Below are 22225 nucleotides of genomic sequence, written 5' to 3' on the forward strand. Positions count from 1 at the left end.
GAGGCTGTTCTAGCAGCTAAAGGTGGGACCAACTCCATATTAATGCCCATGAGATGTTCAGCTAGCACATATGCGTGTGATGTTCAGGTGTCCACAGACTTTTGGCCATGTAGTGTAACTGCCTTCTGGAAAAAAAAGATGACCTTAGAAATATTGGTCTGTAAATTCAATGTGCTATCATACTATAGTGCTGCAGTACTTGTTGTACACACCTCCCCCCCCCTCCCCCCATTGCTCCGTGTCCTCTCTGACTTTGCGAGACGCCAAAGCCCAGGCGCACTGTCACAGTGTCTAATGAAACATGACAGCCGCGTACAAAGGGAGCGGAATCCTGCTGCCAGTGCGTGATGTTCCTCTTGGCCTTTTATGTAACGACTCCCGCCCCGCGACAGTCGCATTTGATGCGCTTGCATTTGACTGCAGTGCAGTTTGATTTCACCGCAGCTGGCTGTTGGGAAGGTTGGTAGCTGCTGTGGGGACTGACCAAAGTAAGTTGGAACAATGGACACCAGCTTCAGACATCACTGAGAACTGACAGGAGGTATATTGGTATATTATGTGGGGAAGACATTTAAATCTTTGTCTTTTTCTTTCATTATAATTTTTTTCTATACTGTGCTTGCCCACTAGATACCCATATCCATATGCCATATTTTAAATAGCTTTCTTTGTACATATCATCCACAGTGTACATTATACTACACTGCGGGCAGCAGTGTAGTATAATGGGTAAGGAGCTGGTCGTGTAACCTAAAGGTCACAGGATCGATTCCCGGTTAGGACACTGCCATTGTACCCTAGAGGCCTAGAGCAAGGTACTTAACTTGCATTGCTTCAGTATATATCCAGCTGTATAAATGGAGGCAATGCAAATGCTATGTTAAAAAAAAAATTGTGTAAGTTTCTCAGGATAAGAGCATCTGCTAAATGCCTGTAATGTAATGTATCCATTCATACAGCTTGACATTTGCTGAAACAATTCATGTTAATTACCTTGGTACCTTGCCTGGGATCTGAATGTGCTAGCAGCAACAGTATGGTGCTAGGAAAATAGCGCAGATGTTTTCTGTTTTGGCAAAGCAAAAACGGCACATCTAATCATAAAAATAAGGGAAAATAGTGCTCTACAAAGAAAATGTGTTTATTTAGCATAGCTTCATAGGAGCTAGCCTCTTGTTTTTGCAAACGTCATTGTTCAGACGAGTTAAGAAATAGATGTTCACAATCAGAAATAAAAATATTATGAATAAGACTTTTTTTGATGTCAAAATATCTGTAATCTACTAAACCATTATTGTCACTACAATAGATGCTATGTTATTAACATATATTTTACAAAATTACATACATCATAAAATACATTCTATAATACCTTAACCTATATGCAAGGACGTGAAAAATGACATTTTGACATTAAATAATTATTCCATTTAATTTTCATTTAAATGTGTATTAACATGTAATATAGTTGTCTCATTTACAATTTCCGTGCATACTAAAACCATATATTACCAGTCTGTGAAAAATGTTATATCAATTCATCCTGGGAACAATCTTCATATGACTATACAGTCACACAGCTAATGCTGGAGCAATGAACAGACAGACACAGACATGTCAATGCAATGAGAGATTATAATTTTTAAAAATCGAAACAAAAACAAATAACCGAAAAGGGAACTAGCGCAGAGGACAGCAGTCCGTGATGTGCACGAGGCTGTGCGTTTCGGCGTTCTCCGGTGTCTGCCGCGGACACAGACGCGAGCTGACGGCGACTTCAACTGCCGTACAATTTTCCCTCATGCTCCCGTCGTTCACGTTTGCGGGCACAGCACATATCCGCCTATCTTCATATATCACGCGTGCGGTAAGAACGGTCAGCCTATTCAGAAGATGTAAAAACGAGTGTATCTGCACAATGCCACCTCTTAGCTGCTGCCCGTGAAGTCCTGAAGCATATATTCAAGCAGGAACAAGACCATCTTTTTAATATGTAAAAAAACTATAATAAATGTGTACAAATAAATTATGGCCATAAGAATCAATCACACTGTGTAAAGGTAATATTCCAGCAAGCAATGAAACGCCCCTGATGATGTCATTGTCCAAATTTTCCAGTTGTTTTTATTTTTCATTTTTGATTTCAGTCTCTTGAATGAGGCAGGTTGAGCACACAGTAATCCACCCCATGTGACCAAAAAAACAAAAACGAAGAGCCAATAAATAAATGCGGCAGAATGACATGTCCCCCTCCCCCATCCTCCTCCCCCTCTCCCCCCTCTTCCTCTTCCTCAGAAGTCCATGGACATGGAGCGGGCCTGCGCGGCGTCGCTGTTGTTGCGGTGCGCCCCCCCGCCGCCGCGCACGTAGATCTCGCAGGGCACCTCCTCCATGACGCGGTCCTCGATGACCTGCTCGGCGCAGTCGTGCGCCTGCTTGTAGCCGTAGCAGCTCTTCTTGTAGGTGCTGTTGAAGGTCTTCATGGGCGGCGGCTGGGAGAAGTCGTTGCGGTAGGGCAGCTCCATGGAGCCCAGCGTGGTGCGGCTCTGCTTGGCGCTGGAGGCCTGCGAGCCGCAGTGGTGCTCGTGGACGCAGCGCGAGGCCGTGGACGAGCGCCGGAGCTTGTGGTAGCTCTCCAGCTCCTCCGACAGCTCGGCCAGGTCCGAGGAGACGTCCTTGTCGCGCAGGGAGAAGAGCTCGTAGTGCGGCGGGTCGAAGACCTCCTGGAAGCCCGCCTTGTTGAAGACGGGCCGGCGGGACACCACCTTCTTGCGCGGCTGCTTCATCTGGACCAGGATGGAGATGATGAAGAGCACCAGGACCACGCCGGCGGAGACGCCGATGACCGTGCCGTGCGTTTTGGTGATCTGGTGAAAGAGGCCCTTCCCCCTCTTCTCTGTGGGCGGACAAAATGTTCAATATTTAAAATGTGCGCCTTTGTAAAATTTCTCCAGGCCTTTGCTCATCTGCTAGTGACGCACGGATAAACAAGCTCACGAAAGAAAAACCCATTCATCAAAAATAAAAGCTCCAAACAAAGCAACAGAAACATGTTTACTGAAAAACAACCTAAAAAGCCAGCAGCCAGTTCTCACAAACAGCTTTACAGTACTTCAAAAAAAATGATGTAATAATGGGAAAGAACACACACATATAACTCACCGTAGCACGTGGGGCTAAGTGAGCGTTTCATTGAAAGGGGCGGGAGTGTTCCACCAGTCAGGGGCGGGCAAAACAAAAGCACCAGGTTTTATTCTGCTCATTACGGCTGCACTCGACGGCGCTCTCTGAAGCGAAAGCAATCTACCTTCGAATGCAGTAGATTAGAGGGTGTGCACAGGAGAGGGTGAGTCAGGTTCCTAGAGCCTCACCATGGAACCGTAAGGCTGGAGCCCCAGAGGGGGAGAGAGGCCACCTACCCTTGCAGTGGTTCTCGTCCCAGGGGTACACGCAGTTCTGGACGCCGTTGCACACCAGGGAGTTGTTGATGCACATGTTGCTGTGGCAGAAGAAGGTGTTGCCCGAGCAGGGAGCTGAGAGACAGAACAGGGACATCAGAATGGCAGCCAGCGTACCGTACAGTCAACTTACAGGCGCAACAGACAGCACCCAAATGCACGCTGTACTGTACGTGCTGCCGCCCCGGTTAGGGAGGGGAAAGGGTTAAACTCTAAACGCGTTTTTGTTTCGCTCGGGACTTTCGTCAGGCGCGGGAGGCAGTCGGGCGCGCTGAGGCGAAACAGCGGTTGAGTCATGCGGCAGGCGAGCAAACAAAACCAAAACGGCAGCAGTGTTTCGGCAGTGTTGGGTAGGGGGTCGCCCTGTCGCGCGCCCTGTGACCCCCCTCTCTGACATGCGTTAGCTGTTCCGAGCGGGTCACCCCTCCCCACTCCGTGTCAGCCAGTGGTACAAACCGGCGTGCGCTGCGCGCTATGCCCACGCGGCATCGAGGGGCCGACCCGAATCGCTTCTCGCCTCGTGAAAAGCTAAGCGGTGCTGACAGCGGAACGAAGGGTCGTAACGCGCCTCCCGTCTCCAGAAACCGGAGGAGCTCCCTTGGCTCGGCGCTCCCTCCAAACAGATTACACATCCCCGGGCTTCACTGCGTCTCTCCTGAGCGTCAGCACACTGCAATCTCACCATTTAATCAGAGGCCTCGCTGACGCCTTTCAGGCCTGCTGTGGAGGTCGGCTGCGGTGAATGACATGAACTTTATATACGTATTAAAGGCATAAACAACATTATCCATTCAGGAGGGCACGCGTACGCACAACTGATGTTGCACTAGTTTGGACGACGCTGACTGTTGCATTTGACACCACTAGGGGGAAGCCAGTGTCTTGTTTATTGCATTCCCCGGAACACAAAAGCTCTAGCGGCAGTCTAATATCTCAGCGTTCCTGCGGAAGATAAATAAAACATTGATATTCACTCCATGTTTGAAATAAACACAGCAATTAATTCTCTGGATTATTCAGGCATTTAAAGAAATCACCAGTGAGGCAGAAGAACAATTGCTCCCTCCGCAGCAATATTCAAGGCATCCCACAGTGCTCTTTTATCCGCATTTCTGTATTTCCAGTTCTGCTGAGAACATTATGTATCTGTAACATCTAAATTAAATTTACGGAGAGAGGAAAACCTATTTTTCTTTATAAGTGATAAAAGGCCAGTCAATTTTTCGTTTATAGAATTGATCCATTCTTAGAGAGAAGGTGTTTATTTGCAGCCAGCATATTAACAACTTGAAAACTTATTACAGAGCTTGAGAGAAAAATGCAAATTTATTAATGGAGTTTTCATCAACGTTTTCTTCTAAATGTATTCCTGATTAGGAATTATGAACAGCTTAGTCCCGAAACAGGTAACACGTTTTTAATAGACCTTATGTCATATATATATATATATATATATATATATATATATAAAGTTTTTAGTGTATGTGTTATTCATGACGACACAAAGCTTAAATCCTTTAAAGCACAACGATCCCACCCTCGCATAAGATAACCGCTACTGTTTATTGAGTTCAGCTGTTCCCATTGTATGCGGCCTAGTTCCTAAAGATACTCAGAACACAGGGAGTCAGGTTAAGGCCAGCCAAATTGCCCTACTTTGCTGGACTTAACAAAACAAGCACTCAGCTAATGGACTGCAAGCTCAAAAACAGTCCAAGTTTGGCCCCGGCTTCAACCAGTATTTATTGTTGCTGATGTTATCTGTACTGTACCTGGCCTTACAGGCCGTATCAATGCCTGCCACTGGTGTGCACACTCCTGCTAGCAGGTGTGAGGGAGAGCATTGATTTATACACAACAGCCACTAATTCATCTGCTTTCAGTGTCATTCCATAAATTCTGAGAAATCTAAGGTGCTCATTTTGTTTACGACTTTGAGCAAACATGTTGACATGTAGAAACCCGTTGGCATAGCGAGCACTTATAGCCTTACGCTATTTCGATATGCATTTGGAACTCTAGTTTATTTGTGCTTATTATTTGCATCAGTGCAACGGCTTTTTGCTTCGCATATTGTTGGTGTCACACAAAAGCTTTTTTCCAACTTAACCTCTAAATTTTATGCATTCCGCAGATGTGCTCATCTAGAGGAACTTACATTCTTTACATAAAATCCATTTATAGTGCTGGATATTCACTGAAGCAGATTAAGGACATTGCTCGAGGGTGCAACAGCAGTGCCCCACCTTGAAATCAAACCTAGATTCTTGGAGTTACGAGCCTAGTTCCCTAACCATTGTGCTACACTACCACCACCTTAAATCCACCACATTAGGGTTGAGTTAGATGTTGTTTTGAACCAACTTTACAAGTATAAGTGTTGTGAGACATTTACAGTACTCAGAGCTGCAGGAGAACGTTAAGTGTGAACAAAAACCCAAAACAACAAAATAAAAGTATTATACGTGCCACTGAATATATACATATCCATATCAAGCTGATAACTGATTATTTAAACAGTAAATAAAGAATTAAATGGACACTTGGGCCTGATTTACTAAGGTTTAAATGATTCTGTATATGCTAAAACTCTTGATTGGTCATTCCCTTAGTTGTGCTGACAGAGAAGAGTCAGTCGTGCTCTTTGGTCGGAGAAGCCGTCACTCACGGTCGACGAATGAGGTGAAGAGCATCCGGAATCGGCTGAGCCTGCTGTTCTCGTCGGCCCACATCCGGACCACGCCCACCCCGTTCTCCAGCATGACGTCACTGGCCACCGTGCTGCAGAACTTGGCCTTCAGGTTCTCGATGGCGCTGCTGCCGTCGTAGACCGCCACAAAGTTCTTCTTGCACTCGTTGGAGTGCTCCATCTGGTACTCCATGAAGCGGAGATAGATCTGCGACAGACAGGACACAGCCTGGTTCAGGACAGCCAGAAGCTAGCTGAAATGTTAGGATCACCCCCTTTTGTTTTTGAAATCACTCCATTCACACCACATACACACTAGTCCTCTTGCAGCTGTACCATTAGTTTGTTTTTTAGTGTGTGTGGTCGAAGTCACATTTTAATGAATATCTTAATGGCACCCTAACACACAGCAGTCTTCAGTTTCCTTGGTTTTTTTTTCTTTTTCTAATGGTTTTATGTGCATATTTTGGAGTGGAAGGGTTGGTTTGTGTCGTAACAGTTTCATTTGTCAAACGGTACATTTCAGGTGCATCCTGATAAAGTGTAGGCTCTCGGGGTAATGATCCATTTGTGGTCTGGACTCAAATCCTGATGATGCCAGTGTGAGCTGTGTGGCTCGGAATCAAGCCTTGGTAGTGCTAATGTGAGCTGTGTGGCCCAGAATCAGACCCTGATTGTGGGGTGAAGAATCAGAGGAATAGAGGCTGCCGGGAGGCTCATTCGGTTAAGGCACCATGCTTTGGTGTATCGATGAGCCCTAGTCTCTGACTGAATTTTGACTGTGGCAGTGCAGTCTGTGGCGGGTAGCTCCAAAGGGCAGCACACAATTGCCGATTGCGTCACCCAGGGTGCGGGAGGGTTAATTCGAATAGAGGTTCGCGTTTCATCGCTATCTAGTGACCCCCGTTCTAGCTCCTGTGAACTGAACGGTAAAGGCGCAAATGAAAGGTCTTCCTCAGTTTCCACTCTAACTGATCTGTAGTCTGCAGTGTGAAAAGAAGCAGCTGGCAACACCGCGTGTTCTGGAGACTAACCCTGACAGTGATGTTCGTGCATAAACGCAGTTGCAGACAGTTCACCATACCAAATTAGGCCGCAAATTGCACATGCTCAGCCCCATGTTGAGTTCCATTTGGGACAATGACATATTTTTTTTTATAGACTTGGCTCTGTACTCCACAATTTTAGATTTGTAATCAAACAATTCACATGAGGTTAATTTTCAGCCTCATAATGCTTCCTTGACTTGCACTGGCACAGTTCTGGTCTTCATGTTGACAAACGCCAATAACCGACTCCAAAGGCAATCAAAAGGCGAGAATCAAAACTAGATACTGAAAGCTATCTAACACCTGCACTAAGGAAGCAATTGAACACATCTGATTAGTCAGAAAGAGTTGTGAAGCCCTGAAATGGGGCGACTATTTATAAAAAGTGCAGTAATTTCTAAACGCTGAAACCAAAATGTATAAAAATACCCTTCAATAAAAGCTGGGAATGTGCACTTTATCCACATGTGAATTGTTTGATTATAAATCTAAAACTGTGGAGTACAGAGCTAAATCAATAAAAAATATGACTTTGTCCCAAACATTTTTTTATTTTTAAAAAGGTACAAAATGAAAATAAAATGAGTGGCAGTAGTCTCTTAACCCAGGGAGAGAGAGCTGTAGTCAGAAGCTAGTGACTATAGTGACTACAGTGACAGAAGCGTGCAATAACTGCAGTCCTCCAACTGCAGCTGGCTGACTGACGAGCGTAAAAATATCAGTGACTTGCAGCATGCAGGAGGGCGCATGTACAAATGCGTTCTCAAGTCCAGTGTGAGAGCTGAACCAAAGTCCAGTGTGACAGCTCACCGCCACGTCGTGCAGGAAATGGAGGCTATTCAGCCTGTAAGCTCAAGCAGTAGAGCGGCCCTTCCAGTTCCACAGCTGCACGTGCCATAGCAAGGCTACCTTCTGCCTCCTGCCTCAGTTTAGCGCTGAAAATCACATCCAAACTACGGCGACGACCCTGGAGCCTCGACAGAACGTGTAAAGGATTCTGGCTCCCGCCCCTGCATTTTAACAGCGCTCTCCTGTAGGAGCCAGCTGGGCCACGGCAGAGCCGCTCCTCTGAAAGCGGCAGCCGGGAGACGCTGAACAGACGCTACAGGTCGTCCTTTAATCCATTAGCGCCGTTCCACAAAGACCGGAGCCGCCGATTACAGCAGCAGCGCTCAGGAGAGCCGGGAGAGCAGCGGCGGGTCACCGACGGCGGTAAGAACAGTCATCAGACCGCCTCCACCCTGTGTTTACCGCGGACCGGGAGGGCGGATTGGCGGGGCGGCGATGTCGCTCTTGGCTCTGTTCCTGGTGGAGCTGGCGCAACTCTCCCTGCATTGCTGGTCTGGTACCAGATGCTGATTTAAGGCACCCTTCAACCTTCCTCAGTAGAGACGCGGCCAAGGAAGGTTTTTTTAGCGTGTTTGAGCGCTGAGCGAGGTCCTTCCCTAGCGGGGGATTTCTCTGCACTGCTGTGAGTAGGGGATAAGGTGCATCATTCTCTCTGTGTAGGGGGCGGATGCGTTTGGGGGGGCCGGGATGCTAACCTTGGACTTTGGGGGCGCGCGGACCGTCCAGATGCAGTCCAGTGCATCGCCTGTTTTCACCTTCTGCGCCTCCTCAACCTGACTGGAGCGGATTACCCCATCAGAGCCGCTGACTTCAAACTGACAGTCTGGAGAGAGGGGGATGGGGGGGACGGGAAGAGGGAAGCAGAGAGAAAGATGGTAAGAGTGGAAATAGAGGGCGATGATTACAGATAGACAAAGTGACATGAAGTAGGGACAGAGAAGATATGGGGAGATGGTGTTAGAAGTAAAACATTCAGAAGAAGAAGAAAGAGAGTCAAGGAGAAAGTAAAAAGAAGGGGGGGCGGGCAAGAGAGAGAGAGTGAAAAAAAGAGAGATAAAGAGAGAATGCTCCAAATTCTATTGGACAAACTACTGAAATGTTGGAGAGCTTACCTGGAATTGGATTTAGAAGTCCTCCCACATGAAGATGAAAATCTGGGTCTGGATAGATGAAAAGAGACAGAATCACTTATATATGAACCAGTGGCAAAGATCTGCCATGTCTTTAATGGCAGAGCTGAAAAACAGGTAGCAGTGGGCCAGGTGTCTCCATATCTGGTTCTGGAGAGCCCCCTCAGCCATCAATGACCTGTCTATCACCTGTATTCACGTTGACCACAATTAGGTTCATTTTTGAAGTTCATTTTTCTCCAGTTCAGTAAGTTAATATTTGTTGATACTGACACTGAACACTGAATATCAATTGATTTCTCAGACTACGAACATTAATAGACAGCAATAGTTTACTTTCTGTTGCAAACTCAAGGAAATCAGGCACTTGAATTAAAAGAAGCCAAACTTAGTGTTTCCCTTAAAATGTTCCCTCAAGCGCAAAACGTACACAACAAACAACTCAGTATGCGATTTCAGAGCTTTATATTTAAAAAAAAATGCTGGACAGGTCAGGCTTTCCACACCTAGGACGGGAGAAAGGGGCGTGGTCCTGGGCGGGGAGGTTGCCCCGGTTACCTGCGATGAAGGCGTATTTGATGCGGAAGCCGAGGCCCTCCAGCTCCTCGTCGCTGGTGAACTTGATCCACATGAAGCGGCCGGTGGAGGTGACCACGCCCGGGCTCTTGGCCCCGCAGAAGCGGTTGATGAGGGGCGAGAACCCGAAGGGCCCGTCCCTCACCTCGATGTGGTCGAAGCGGCACTCGAAGGACGGCTCGATGTAGTACGTCTTGTCGAACGCCAGCTGGATTCTCTGACGGGGGAGGGCTGGTGGGAGGGAAGGAGGAGGGAGGGGGCGGGGTTTCAGAAGGCGGCTCTCTCAGTAGTACATTGCTCTCCTTCAGTGCAAGTGCAGAGCAAGCAGCAAGTACAACTACTACAGCAGGAAGGTCACATCATTATTACTGATATGCTGTTTATATATATTCACAAGGTTGGCAGCAAAATGCTTATTTAGAATGCAGCACACTCTTTAGATGTCATGTTTGCTCAGCTAAAAACTGAATAATGAGCTGGCTAATTATGTCAATTAAGAGCAGAGGTTGGAGCAAGGAGAGTACATGTGATCCTCAGAGAATCAAGCTTGACACTATTGCCTCAGGATACCCACTCCTCCTTAACCAATCAGAATGATACACCACAACTCTAGAAAAAGCTTAATAATACCAGATCCAAGAAATCACAAAATGAAATCCATTTATAATGTGCTTCATTTTGCATTAAGAGTCTCAGTAATTTTTTTTCCCCATTTCTTCAATAACATAGCATCATCACTCTGAAACAATTTAAAAAGGTTGTTTTGGTTAGGCATAAATGAATTGCTTGCTCACACTGATTGCTCAGATTTAAATGCAATTGGGGTTACAATAAAATCTGTGCACAAATGTTCATACATTTCACACAGGTGATTTCTCCTTGTGAGGGACACACCCAGAATCCACAAACATTCTCAGGAATAAAGGGACAGTCGGGGTACATTTTTTAAATTGAGGGTACAAATTTGCCAAATATATCCTGAAAGTACAATACTGTTCTATTTGGGTACTAATAATGACATTTTCACAAGCAGAAAAGGTAAAATAAATAAATTATGTATTTCTGGCTAGGGGTAGAATTTTATGCACCTAGGGGGTACCACCCCAGTGACAAGCGTTTGTATCTTTACGAGAACTTCATTTCTAAGAGTGAAGGAAACTTGGGCCTTTTCTGGATCTGGATTCAAAGCACAGGTCAAACAGTGGGGGCTGAGGCCGGGCCGCTGTGACAGATGGGGTGCAGATGTTGCGAACAGCACGATCCCGCCATGATGAATAAAAGGGCGGTGAGAGAGGGATGACAGGAGGGATGAAATCTGTCTGCTGACTATGACGGTGTCCAGCGTCTCCCGGCAACCGTGACTTTCGGACTGACAGCAGTGGAGACGCCGCACCAGCAGGACACAGGGTAATAACTAAAGGTCAGACAGAAGAGCTCTCAACCTTAGGCCACGCCGAACAATCCGCTGCAAACTCATACAAGGTCTACTGCACAACCTGCTATATACCCTGCCCAGCACAACAATGTTTCAAGAGTCCAAGAGGGATAAAATGCACTCTTTAAGATTTAAATGTACACCGCACCAAACATTTTACTGTTCCTAAATTTTTTTCCCACACTTTTCACTATTTGCCACACTGATCGCCGTCGTAGTCAACACCACCCGACGCGCTCTCCACCCACACGCAGCACATCCTGAGCACACTCTTCCACACGCACGACGGCCTTGCGATTCTGGGGCAGAGTGCCAGGTGCGCACGGTGGCAGAGGCAGTGACTAAGAATGACTCACAGACAGCAACTCCAAACCGGCCACATGGGCGGTTTGCTCCTCCGTTTGGGTTGAAGGGAACACAAAGTAAATCGAAAACAATAATAAAATGAGCCGAGGCAGAGAACAGGTCTCCTGACGGGCCCCGAAAAGCAAACTAAGAGCTCCCCGGGCGACCGGAGCCTCAAACGCGCCGCACGCCAATGCGGGTCTCCCCGAAAGCACGGGAGGCTTAGCCTCAGCCTTTCTAATGGGCCTGTGTGAGGGCAATGAGAAACGCCCGGGTTGATTATCAATTAGCCCCACGACCCCGGATTAGACTTCTCCGCTGCACGCGTGGGAAAAACAGTGCCGTGTGAGGTGAAAAACAAACCCCGCCCACTTTTTGGAATGCAGCCAAGTAAATTCACATCAGTCACACGGACTTGCTGAAGACGGGTCTAAGATGAAGGCAGCGCAACTCACACTGTGGAACAGAGCGGTTTGCCTCTCAAAGAACGGACTCAAACACATTTTCAGCGTTCTCCATTTTGTACCATACTCAACAAAGGCTTTAGCATTGCCGGGCTGCGAGGGAATATTGTTGATCGGGGAATATAAATTATGAGACACAGGATAAGGTTTGAATGGCTAGAAGAGGAATAATACTCCAAATATGCCACACAAACGCAAACTAGAACAAGTCCCTGAGACCCTCACCAACGTCTCAGCTGGTATGTCTCTGGCATACCTACCGCCATAACAATAAGCGATTTGCCCAGACAATAAGGTGAGAGTGTCTTGAGATCTCTTGAGCTCTTACAATCTGGGTCCTGAGAATAATTACCAACCAACCTCAACTGCAGCTTCTTGTGCCTGTGGGTCAGTCTCTGTCTGGTCAGTTTTGGGAGACAACAGCAATCTCTGACAGTGGCCAAAGAGGAGGAGCAACCCTTTCTGCTCCTCCCATAACCCTTCTGACATCACAACTCTGTGCCATCTACTACACTTCCCTACATGGTCCACTGTACACTAAAGATGGGACTGAACACTGATGTAGTAAACACCATCCAGCATGGGCACTTATTTTTATACAGCACTGCACACTAACACATCCTGCTACTGATAAACCTACATATAATATAACTATATATACATATATATATATATATATATAACTGCGCTTTTCCCATACAGTAATACTCCCCAATAACACTGATGTACCGCAACATTAACGTCTACACACCTCACAACCATATATGTGACATATAAAGGGTTAATTTAGCTTTAGAATCCATAATGAGCTGTAAAGTGGCAGATTGCAAATACCCTTAATTGCAAATATGATGTAAAAGCATAGAGTGGTATGAACCAGGAGATTTTAATGGAGTTTTCTGATTGCACTTCTGCTCACATATGTAATGCATTTTCTCTCACAGGTCCAGATCAGGAGTTAAGATTGAGAGGTGGTGTTCACCCATTGCTTTTCTTCACTTAAAACAGAAGCCCGGGAAACATTTTGGTGGACCGAGGGAACAGGGATCATAGTTCAGGTTTTCACCACTGTAGGCTCTGTCCAATTACACAGAAGTTGATGTGATCCTCCTTTATGACTGCTTGGCTTGGCTCTTTTGCATTTGCTAATGCTTTTTAGCTTGGCTTATTTACATTTCTTAGCGCTGTTCAGTTTGACTCATTTGCATTTCCTAGCCTGCTCTTTCTATTAGGCGAGATTCATTGCTCGGTGAGAGTGAGACCCAGGTTTTCTTGTGAACCTTTCAGGGGGCAGCTTTAGTGGAAAAGGGCACCTGAGTTCCACATCATCAGCTTGATTGGGCTACACACTTAACAAAAGACAAGACAATGCTAATGTTGCCTGGAGACAGAGAAATGCTAATAACATCAGAGCTGCAATACGGTTAATGTTTAAGTTAATAGATACGACTCCAGGGCTCTATAGAAACATTGAGAAAGCAGGTCCAGGGGTGGGAGGGGGCGTTCTTTGTCTGGCTGTGTGCATGCTTTAAACAAGCTTCCTGAGCACAGAAAGCAGAGGCGGCATACCTTCCAGGATGTAAACGCATTCCCTGTTGGGGGGGTAGGTGTTGGGGTAGTTTGGGGAGGTGAAGAGGCCCCCGTTCGAGTTCCGTATCCACGTGCCGCACTGCCCGCTGTTTTTCGACGTGTCGTCCACATTCTGGAGCTCTACAGGGGCAAGGAGACATTTTGCTGGGAAAATATTCTGTTTGTGCAAAGAAATGTTTACCCATCATATTTATATTTATTTTCATCTTTTATTTTTTAACCCAATTGTGTACAGCACCATAATATATTATTTAACATTTCATTAGACATTATTATTTGACAGAATTCTCTCATCTAATCAACTGTCAGTTTGCTGGACAGCCCCAAGGTCATTATGGTTAGTCACTCATTATCTAATCACCACTTAATCACACCCAATTGATTTGTCATAAAGCACAGCTACAGACAAACTGTGGAAAAAACTGAACTGGAAACTACAAGTTCTGTTGCCCAAAACTCATGGCTCAGATAGACATATTAGTAAAATAACTAAGATTAGTTTTGTATTTGCAACAGATAACACACTATGTTTGTGTGATAAGACAATGATAAAAAAAATATATATATATAAACAAACCTCTAGTTTTCTGTGCCAGGGCAAAGCCTTCTTCAAGGAGTATGAGGAGAACCCAGGCTGAAATAAAGCACATATAATTTCCATTTTGTTTATGAATACTTAACGCTCCCATGCCCATGTTTATTAAAAGATATGACAAAATGGGTCTGGGACTGTGGAACTTTTAAAACATGCAAGGAAACATATTCAATGCAATGTGCAATACCAGCTCAGAACATGGGAGACTATGTTGGCTACATAAGACGGACAGGAATCCGTGAGAATAATAAAATAAATAGGAACATAAAATAAATATCAATTCAGGACTTCCATTTAGTCAAGAGATGAAGATATTCAAGGGGGTATCGTATAGTCTGTTAAATCTTCTACTAAGCATTTACTGAACCATTTGTTCGTTGGTCTGATCTCTGATTTGAGATCAACGAAAAACGAAAAAGAAATGGCTTAGAGCACAGCCGCAGAGATCCAGGTAGAGGCTTAACTGACAACCCCATGCGGAAACCGCGGGACCTTCGACCAGTCCACACACTACCTGTTCGTGGCTGCAGTTGTTGACTTTGTACTCCGGGAAGGGGGTCCCGCTATTTATGTACTGCTCCAGATGAAGCACAAATCGATCAAAACCATCGCTACTCTCCGCAATAAGCTGTGAATCACCGCAAATCCCGCTGCGACCATTCCGCATTAATGTGTCTAAAAACAGGACAATAAACAAAGCACCATGAGTAAGGTAAATCTATCTCCTGGGGCGGCTCTACTGTTACGAGAAATCCACCACAGATAAAAGACAAATCACAAATAGATCACGTGGTCAATTCATGCATATATGCACATTTTCTGTACACTGTTTATTCATGCGTTCCACTGGGCGTTCTAATAAACACGAGACTGAAAGAAGGTGACCCTCCCACCAAATAAATTCAAACATAAATTGTTTTTCTGTAGCCTACTGCAAACTACTTTAGATAGATTACAGCTACGATCTTTTTTTTAAAAAAAAGAAAAAAAACTCAACGCACTGAGTAAGCGACCCCAAGAAAAGCGACTATTGCTCACCACAATATAACGTTGCACTAAGCTGATCCTGGATCAGCATTTGGATGGAAATACTTAACCATTCTCGGTCAGCTCAGCAGCCGATATTCAAACAGGGCACGTTAAGACTGGAAAGACAGTTAAGGCTTACAGGCCTGAAATGCGACGAGTAAGAAGCTGTCATCAGCAGAGCCCCAAGGCTACTGTACGCGCGCTGTCAGCGCAATACCACACACAACCTCTGTACACTTGTCACGCCACAACTCCGGGTAACTGCTGAGATGTCCTTGATTTGCTACAGTCTGCTTCTAATGCGTCTCCTTCAGCTTGCGGAGACGGTAACACTGAGTCCGAAATGTCTCTCTCTCTCTCTCTCTCTACCCTCCACTTGCTTTATTCTATCTCTTTCTATTATTCTCTGAACTTCTTTCATTTATCTGCAGGCATGGCTGGAGTTATAGTTCAGGGAGTACGGCCAACTATGATCATCCCATCAACTTCCTACAGTGTATTACAAATATCTACACTGATATAGGCCTATGTGAACTATCCAACACATGAAAATAAAACGCCATAATTGATTTAAAACCTCTTGTTTTGCAGGAGTGTTCTAGACCAGCTTTCCTAAGGCAACAGAACAATTTCACAGAGAGACTGTGAGAAGAATTATAGGGAGGCAAAGACACGGAGCGGATGGGAGCAAACAGTGAGATAGAAGTCGTGTGTAGCCATTATTACACTCGAGGAAACTCTTTTCACGCCATTCACTGACATGTTATGTAACAATGTGCCAAATGCCCCGAACCTTCAAGGCATGAATGAGATTGATTGCACTGTTACGGATAATCAATCGATTTACATGAAACACCGTTCTCACCAATGATGCATTTTTGATCGAGAATTTAAAATGTAAAATATTCATAATATAGCATTTCTACAAGACTTGGTGTAAATTAGATTAATTGGCCTTCCGTGTAACATTGAATAAAAGTGGATGACATGCACACGCATGCATAATTACACTAATGATGCTGGTATGAATATTATATGCTCGAATTGAGTTTATCGGGTCAGAAACCAACTACTATGTGAAAGGTGTTGACGATGCTGTAATTCTAATGTCATCTACATGTATAATTCGTACAAATACAGCAACACGTCACATTTGGTGGGCGATTACAATTCTGTTTTGCGGTGGACGCCGGTGAGAGGAAAAGGCGTTAGTGGAGGCACATCGGTTTGCTAAACGTTTCCTGATTCGTGTATGATCTACTGAAATATAAACAAGCATGCTTTTGCAACAAAATTAATTCGAAATCAATATGTTCAGTAGGTCTACTCTTCATTTCCATTACAAGCATTTGCACTCAACTTTACAGTAGGCTATTCGTGGCAAATTAAACAAATGTTTTAAAATGAAAACGAAACTGAAAAAACAAAGAATCAGATATATTTATTTATGTTGTGACAGTGACATAGCCCGAGACAAAGGAACATACGAATAAAACAGAAAAGAAATAGGTTTATTGAAAAAGTTAAATAAATATGAACTACGTAACGTAGCCTACTTAATCAATTTGCATTTAGAAAACAAAGCATCGATGTAAAGACTGAATTCCTGTTGGATGCAAATCAGTTCCACAGGGAGCAAGACATATAAGAATAATATCGTGAGAATGATATCTATAAATAGGTTTATTGAAAAAGTTAAATAAATATGAACTACGTAACGTAGCCTACTTAATCAATTTGCATTTAGAAAACAAAGCATCGATGTAAAGACTGAATTCCTGTTGGATGCAAATCAGTTCCACAGGGAGCAAGACATATAAGAATAATATCGTGAGAATGATATCTATATGCATAATGGTGTGATTTTTCTAAAGTTGTGGTCACACAAGTCGCATTATGATTATATAGGCTAGGCTACACATATTCCTCTATAGATTGTAAGTGGATATGTCCTAACATAAAGCCCATTTGTGAAACCAAATGTTACTATGGAATAATTATCTGCTATGAATCCACCCTCATAATTCTTTATTTATTTTTTATTTTTTTATTTTTTATTATTACGGTAGACTCCGTAAACTACATATTACACTCCAGGGCTTCAAAGAAGACCCAATCTGCAACTGTGTTTCGTGACCCAAAAGTCAGCGGGAGCTGTCACTTCAGCACCAACCGCCCGGGTAGGCTACTTCTGTTCCACGCGCCTAAACTAGAGCCAAAAAAACCAGCATTTGTTGGAACGTCGCATCTGTCACCATACAGTCCCACGCGACGCCTGCTGTCGAACTGCATTCATGTCTGAGGAAACATATTAGGCTAAACAAAAACTGAGAATGTTATTTAGCACCCGCATCAATTTTACATTGCAGAACTGATACTAAGCAGGGTTTTCCTCGACCCTCCTAGGAGGTCGTGACGGAAAGGACATGTAGCCAAACAGCACTTTTTAATCCGTCATTTCACGTAGCTCGTTTATCATGAATCAATGTTATTTGAGAACCGCGAAAAATATTAAATTAACAATACCGAGCCAGTTCACGTCAATCGTAGGCCTATATTCTAATTAGCTGCTTGGATTATTTCCCCGTATCGGACGGGTGATATGGTAGTAAATCGTTTTATTTGCCAATTATCGCTGTGTGATCTTCGCCACAACAGCCGATAAAAAAAGAAGCCAAAATCTTGCTCTGAAGGTTCTTCACATTAAACCAGCAAACCAGATATCGTATATTAATCAAGAAAAGTAAAATAACACGAGATACGTTTTTTGTGTTTTGCTGGACGAGTCGACATTAAACTCCAAGTCGATAATTTCGTTATTATAGCCAAATCAAAGGTAGCATCATCTTTCCCTGTAGGTGGCGATCTTATTCTGTGCTTGCTCTAAAGAGAAACAGTGAACAACTTGCAGGGAAATCGTATTTTAAGAACAACTCACTGTTTACCCAAACATATTCGTAAGTGGGGACAGACACTGGTATCGCCAGAATTATCAAAATGCTTTTTTGGCAGGGCAGTCTTGCGTTACTACCATATGTGTGGCGGTTAATATATCCGAAAATTAGCTACAAATTCTCGAGACATAGGCTATGTAAACACCTTTTCATCAAAAAGCACAGCCAGATTCATCGCTCAACGGGACTCACCTCCGTGCATTGCCTTTTCCAGTGTAATTCCAAATATGCCCGCCTCTATAGCCGTGGGATTCGCTTTATCTCAGCATTTTGTGAATCCACAGCGCGAAGTCGCTTTTGAAAAATCCAACTTTCTTCAATCACCATAATCCCACCGCTCATGCACAATGAAACCCGCACGGTATGTCTTCCCTGTGGAAACCAGCAGCTTCACCCAAATTTCAATGAGCTCTGCTTTTAATCCCATTAAGAAATGTCAAATATTTCCAAACGTAGCGTCAGCTTCCATCGCAGTTAGCGTATCCAGCGATTGCCTATATGAGCGCGGGAGGTCTGCCAGAGTCACTGCTTGGAGGAGAGCGGAGCGCGTTCTTGGGTTGAACTGAGACGTTCACTCTAAATGAGGCTCATTTAATCTAAGGGCGCTGTTTGCTTGAATGAGTGGCTTGTACGCATGCACCCTTAGCCGAGGGAACGGTTCGAACGCATATACACTCCCACCCGCGTACCGCTCAGCCGTGGAAGCGTCGTTGAGGCGATAACACACAGTAAGGGCAAATGAACAGTTCATCTCTTTTTAAACCAAGTATGTCCAAATGTCCGACTCACCTATGGGAATTATGGGCGCATACTGAGCTGTTTTCTGACAGGACGTTTGACTACCTAAAACTGTTTCAGAATAAAACAGTGGCGTGAAATATTTGAAAAATATGCATAGCAATGTCAGAGAAATGTGTCAACACTATTTGATGCGTATAATTCACCAATAATGGAAACATATTCATATGTCATGACATTTCCTGGCAGTGTAACATACCTCAGCAATGCAATTATGTATATGTGTGAACTCTCACGTAATTATAAAACCTTTCATTTCATTTTATGGACTTAACAAAATCTCCATCATTTACACGAAACAACACTGCATAGGTGCTTGTAAATGTTGTCTGAAGAACCGCGCGTAACTAACCTTCAGAGCTTTAATGACACTTGAACAAGGCGGCGACTTCCTCCTTGGTAACCAGTCGGTCAGCTGGAAGGATGGCTGACCCATTGGCTACCACGTAGGTAACACATTTGTATTGAAACGTACGGTGAACCAAAGTAGTTAAGGAATCTGGAATAGTAAAACGGCTGTCGGTTTAAAACCAGGATGGGGCACAGCTGTTGCACCATTGAGCAAGGTAGATGCTCTGACTTGCCTAATGTAAGAAGATGTAAAGTGGACATCTTCACTTTGGATAAAAGTGTCTGCTAAATAAATGTAAGGTAATAAATAAATGTAATGTAATGTAATGGACAGCATGAAGTTGAGTTGAAATGGACGAGACATTTGCAGCATTTCAGCACATTTAGTAACGGAAGCTAAAATGGTTTCCTTCATAGTAGTAAAACAGCGAGAACAGCTGCTTGGTTCTCATCACAATGTCACATGAATAGCCTATTCAAGTAGAACAAATGTCTCTAATAAACGTTTGCTCCGTTCGTAGGGACGCTTGCAGAGGGACCAAACTAACAAAGCAAATATGATTATATAGGCTATACAGTGTCCTCCAAACATATGGGAATGGTAGAGTGAAATGTATTTTTGTTAAATACTTAAGAAATTTGTATTTGAGATCAAAAGATGAACATGAGACAAAATTAGAGACTAACAGCTTTTATTTTATGGTATTACATGCGTAGGACCGATATGCTTTACCATTTTACAGAAACGGCTGTTTTTGTATTAAGTCCCCCCATTTTCAGATGTGCAAAATTAAGTTTATGGAGGTTAGTGTTAGGGTGTAGAATATTACAATGGCTCCCCCCATCACAGTACATGGACTGCGTGGTTGATCGGGGGAGGCCAAGGGCATGCACGGGCCTACGCCTGTCGAGCACAACTCTCAATCTTGGCTATAATCCGCGATGAAGGTTTGCTAATTCAACGGGAGTATATCCTGGTGAGAGAGAGAGGAGTCTTTCACCACGGGATTGCGCTGGCTACTTTCCATTGTCCTAGGACAATACACTCGACCAGTCCACCTCCATGCTACCATGTACACGATTTTATGTTTTAACGAGAGGGTGATTATGGTGAGAAAAATAGGAATCATGAGCCGCGAGATTGCGTCGGCCACGTTCCAGATGTCCAAATAGTTCCCCCAACGAACGCACGAGCTGGCGAAAGACCGATCGGCCGAACGAGTGGCCGGGCGATTGCACGAACGAATGGTCATGGCGACCAGACGAACGCTTTCTAAAGCCCGGACCGACGAACGAACGAACGAACGAACGGACGATCGAACAGCCGAGCAACCGAATGGAAGTAGGTGAACGGCCGAAAGCACGAACAACCGATCGACCGAACAGGTGGGCAATTGGACGGGTGAATGGCCGAGCCTGCGACCAGACAAACCGACTCAAAAACACGAACTGACAAACGAACGGACGAACGGACGATCGGACGATCAAACACCCGACTGGACACTACACTCCACCAGTCAACCTCTATGCTACCATGTATACAATTTTATGACTCCGTTAAATATTATAGTTTGATTAACCATTTAATGGGAGGATGAACATGGGGAGAGTAAACACAGAATGAGCCGCGAGATTGCGCTGGTCATTCTCAATGCCTGACTGGGCATTATACTCACACGTTAAACCTCCATATTACAGTTTAAGTAGTTGGAGGGCGAGCGAGTGAAGATGTTTTTTCTATTAACTTTATAAAATAGATTCTGTAAACAGTTTATATTAATTTGCTAAATTATTAATAAATACTTCGTTAAATATCGTGGTTTAATTAACCATTTAACGGGAGGATGAACATGGGCAGAGTAAACAGCGAATGATTACCGCGAGATTGCGCTGGTCATTCTCAATGCATGACTGGGCATTATAGCCTTCACGCATGTTCAACTTCCACACTACAGTCTATGGAGTTGGAGGGCGAGCGGGCAGGGGGTTTGTTCTATGTTAACTTTTCAAAACGGTTTATTAAGATTAAATTATTGCTTTGCTATATTATTTATAAGGTTATTGTTTTTTATAGACTTTGTTCAATTTTATAGTTTAATTCACCATTTGACGGGAGGATGAACATGGGCCGAGTAAACAGCGAATGATTACCGCGAGATTGTGCTGGTCATTCTCAATGCCTGACTGGGCATTATACTCACATGTTCAATCTCCATACTACAGTCTAAGCAGCTGGAAGGTGAATGGGTGGGGGGTTTTTTCTATAATAACTTTTCAAACAGATTTTGTAAATGTTTATTACGAATGAGTTACTTGTTTGCTAGATTATTTATTGTTTATGAAAGACTGCTCAGTAGAGGGGTAGGGGATAGGGTAAGGGCTCGGGTTATGGTTACTGGTTAGGGTTAGGGCTAGAGTTAGGGTTAGGGCTAGGGTTAGAGGTTAGGGGTTAGGGGTTCGTGTTAGGATTGTAGTTAGGGTTAGGGTTCGGGCTAGGGTTAGGGTTGGGGTTGGGTTAGGGTTAGGGTTAGAGGTTAGGGGTTAGGGTTAGGGTTAGGGGCTATTCTTTGCTTTTTCTCCACACTTTAAGCTTTCCACCACTGTGGTAAGGGTTTACATATTCCAATTTCCACAGATGAAAATAAAGGCTAACCCAATACTGGACACTTTTTATGTGTGAGCAATCCATGCAAAAGGAAACACCTGAGCAACAGTTAACATTGGTCAGACGCAACACAAAACAACTTTTTCGGTAAAACATGCAAGTACCATGAAATAAAACATATTTGTGTATGTTTGTCTCATCCTTTGATCTCCAATCCAAATACCTGAAGTATATAGAAAAAATAACTAATTTCACTCTATTGTTCCCATACTTGGAACAATAGAGTGAAACTGCTAGACCGTGTGTCA

The 22225-nt window shown here is 44.2% G+C and overlaps 1 protein-coding gene across 1 annotated transcript; it reads right to left on the bottom strand.

The window, feature by feature from the left end:
* Nucleotides 1-1120: 1120 nt before the first annotated feature.
* Nucleotides 1121-18897, bottom strand: LOC118226858 (neuropilin and tolloid-like protein 2). Its single transcript, XM_035416824.1, has 9 exons — nucleotides 18356-18897; nucleotides 14163-14219; nucleotides 13565-13705; nucleotides 9734-9982; nucleotides 9158-9205; nucleotides 8741-8868; nucleotides 6127-6355; nucleotides 3420-3533; nucleotides 1121-2896 (listed from the first exon to the last, which is right to left on the bottom strand). Exons 1-9 carry the CDS (start codon nucleotides 18363-18365, stop codon nucleotides 2292-2294), a joined length of 1581 nt encoding a protein of 526 aa, XP_035272715.1. The 5' UTR covers nucleotides 18366-18897; the 3' UTR covers nucleotides 1121-2291.
* Between the last annotated feature and the right edge of the window lie 3328 nt (nucleotides 18898-22225).

The sequence above is a fragment of the Anguilla anguilla genome, chromosome 5 (genome assembly GCF_013347855.1).
Source record: "Anguilla anguilla isolate fAngAng1 chromosome 5, fAngAng1.pri, whole genome shotgun sequence".
In the NCBI taxonomy this organism is placed as follows: domain Eukaryota; kingdom Metazoa; phylum Chordata; class Actinopteri; order Anguilliformes; family Anguillidae; genus Anguilla; species Anguilla anguilla.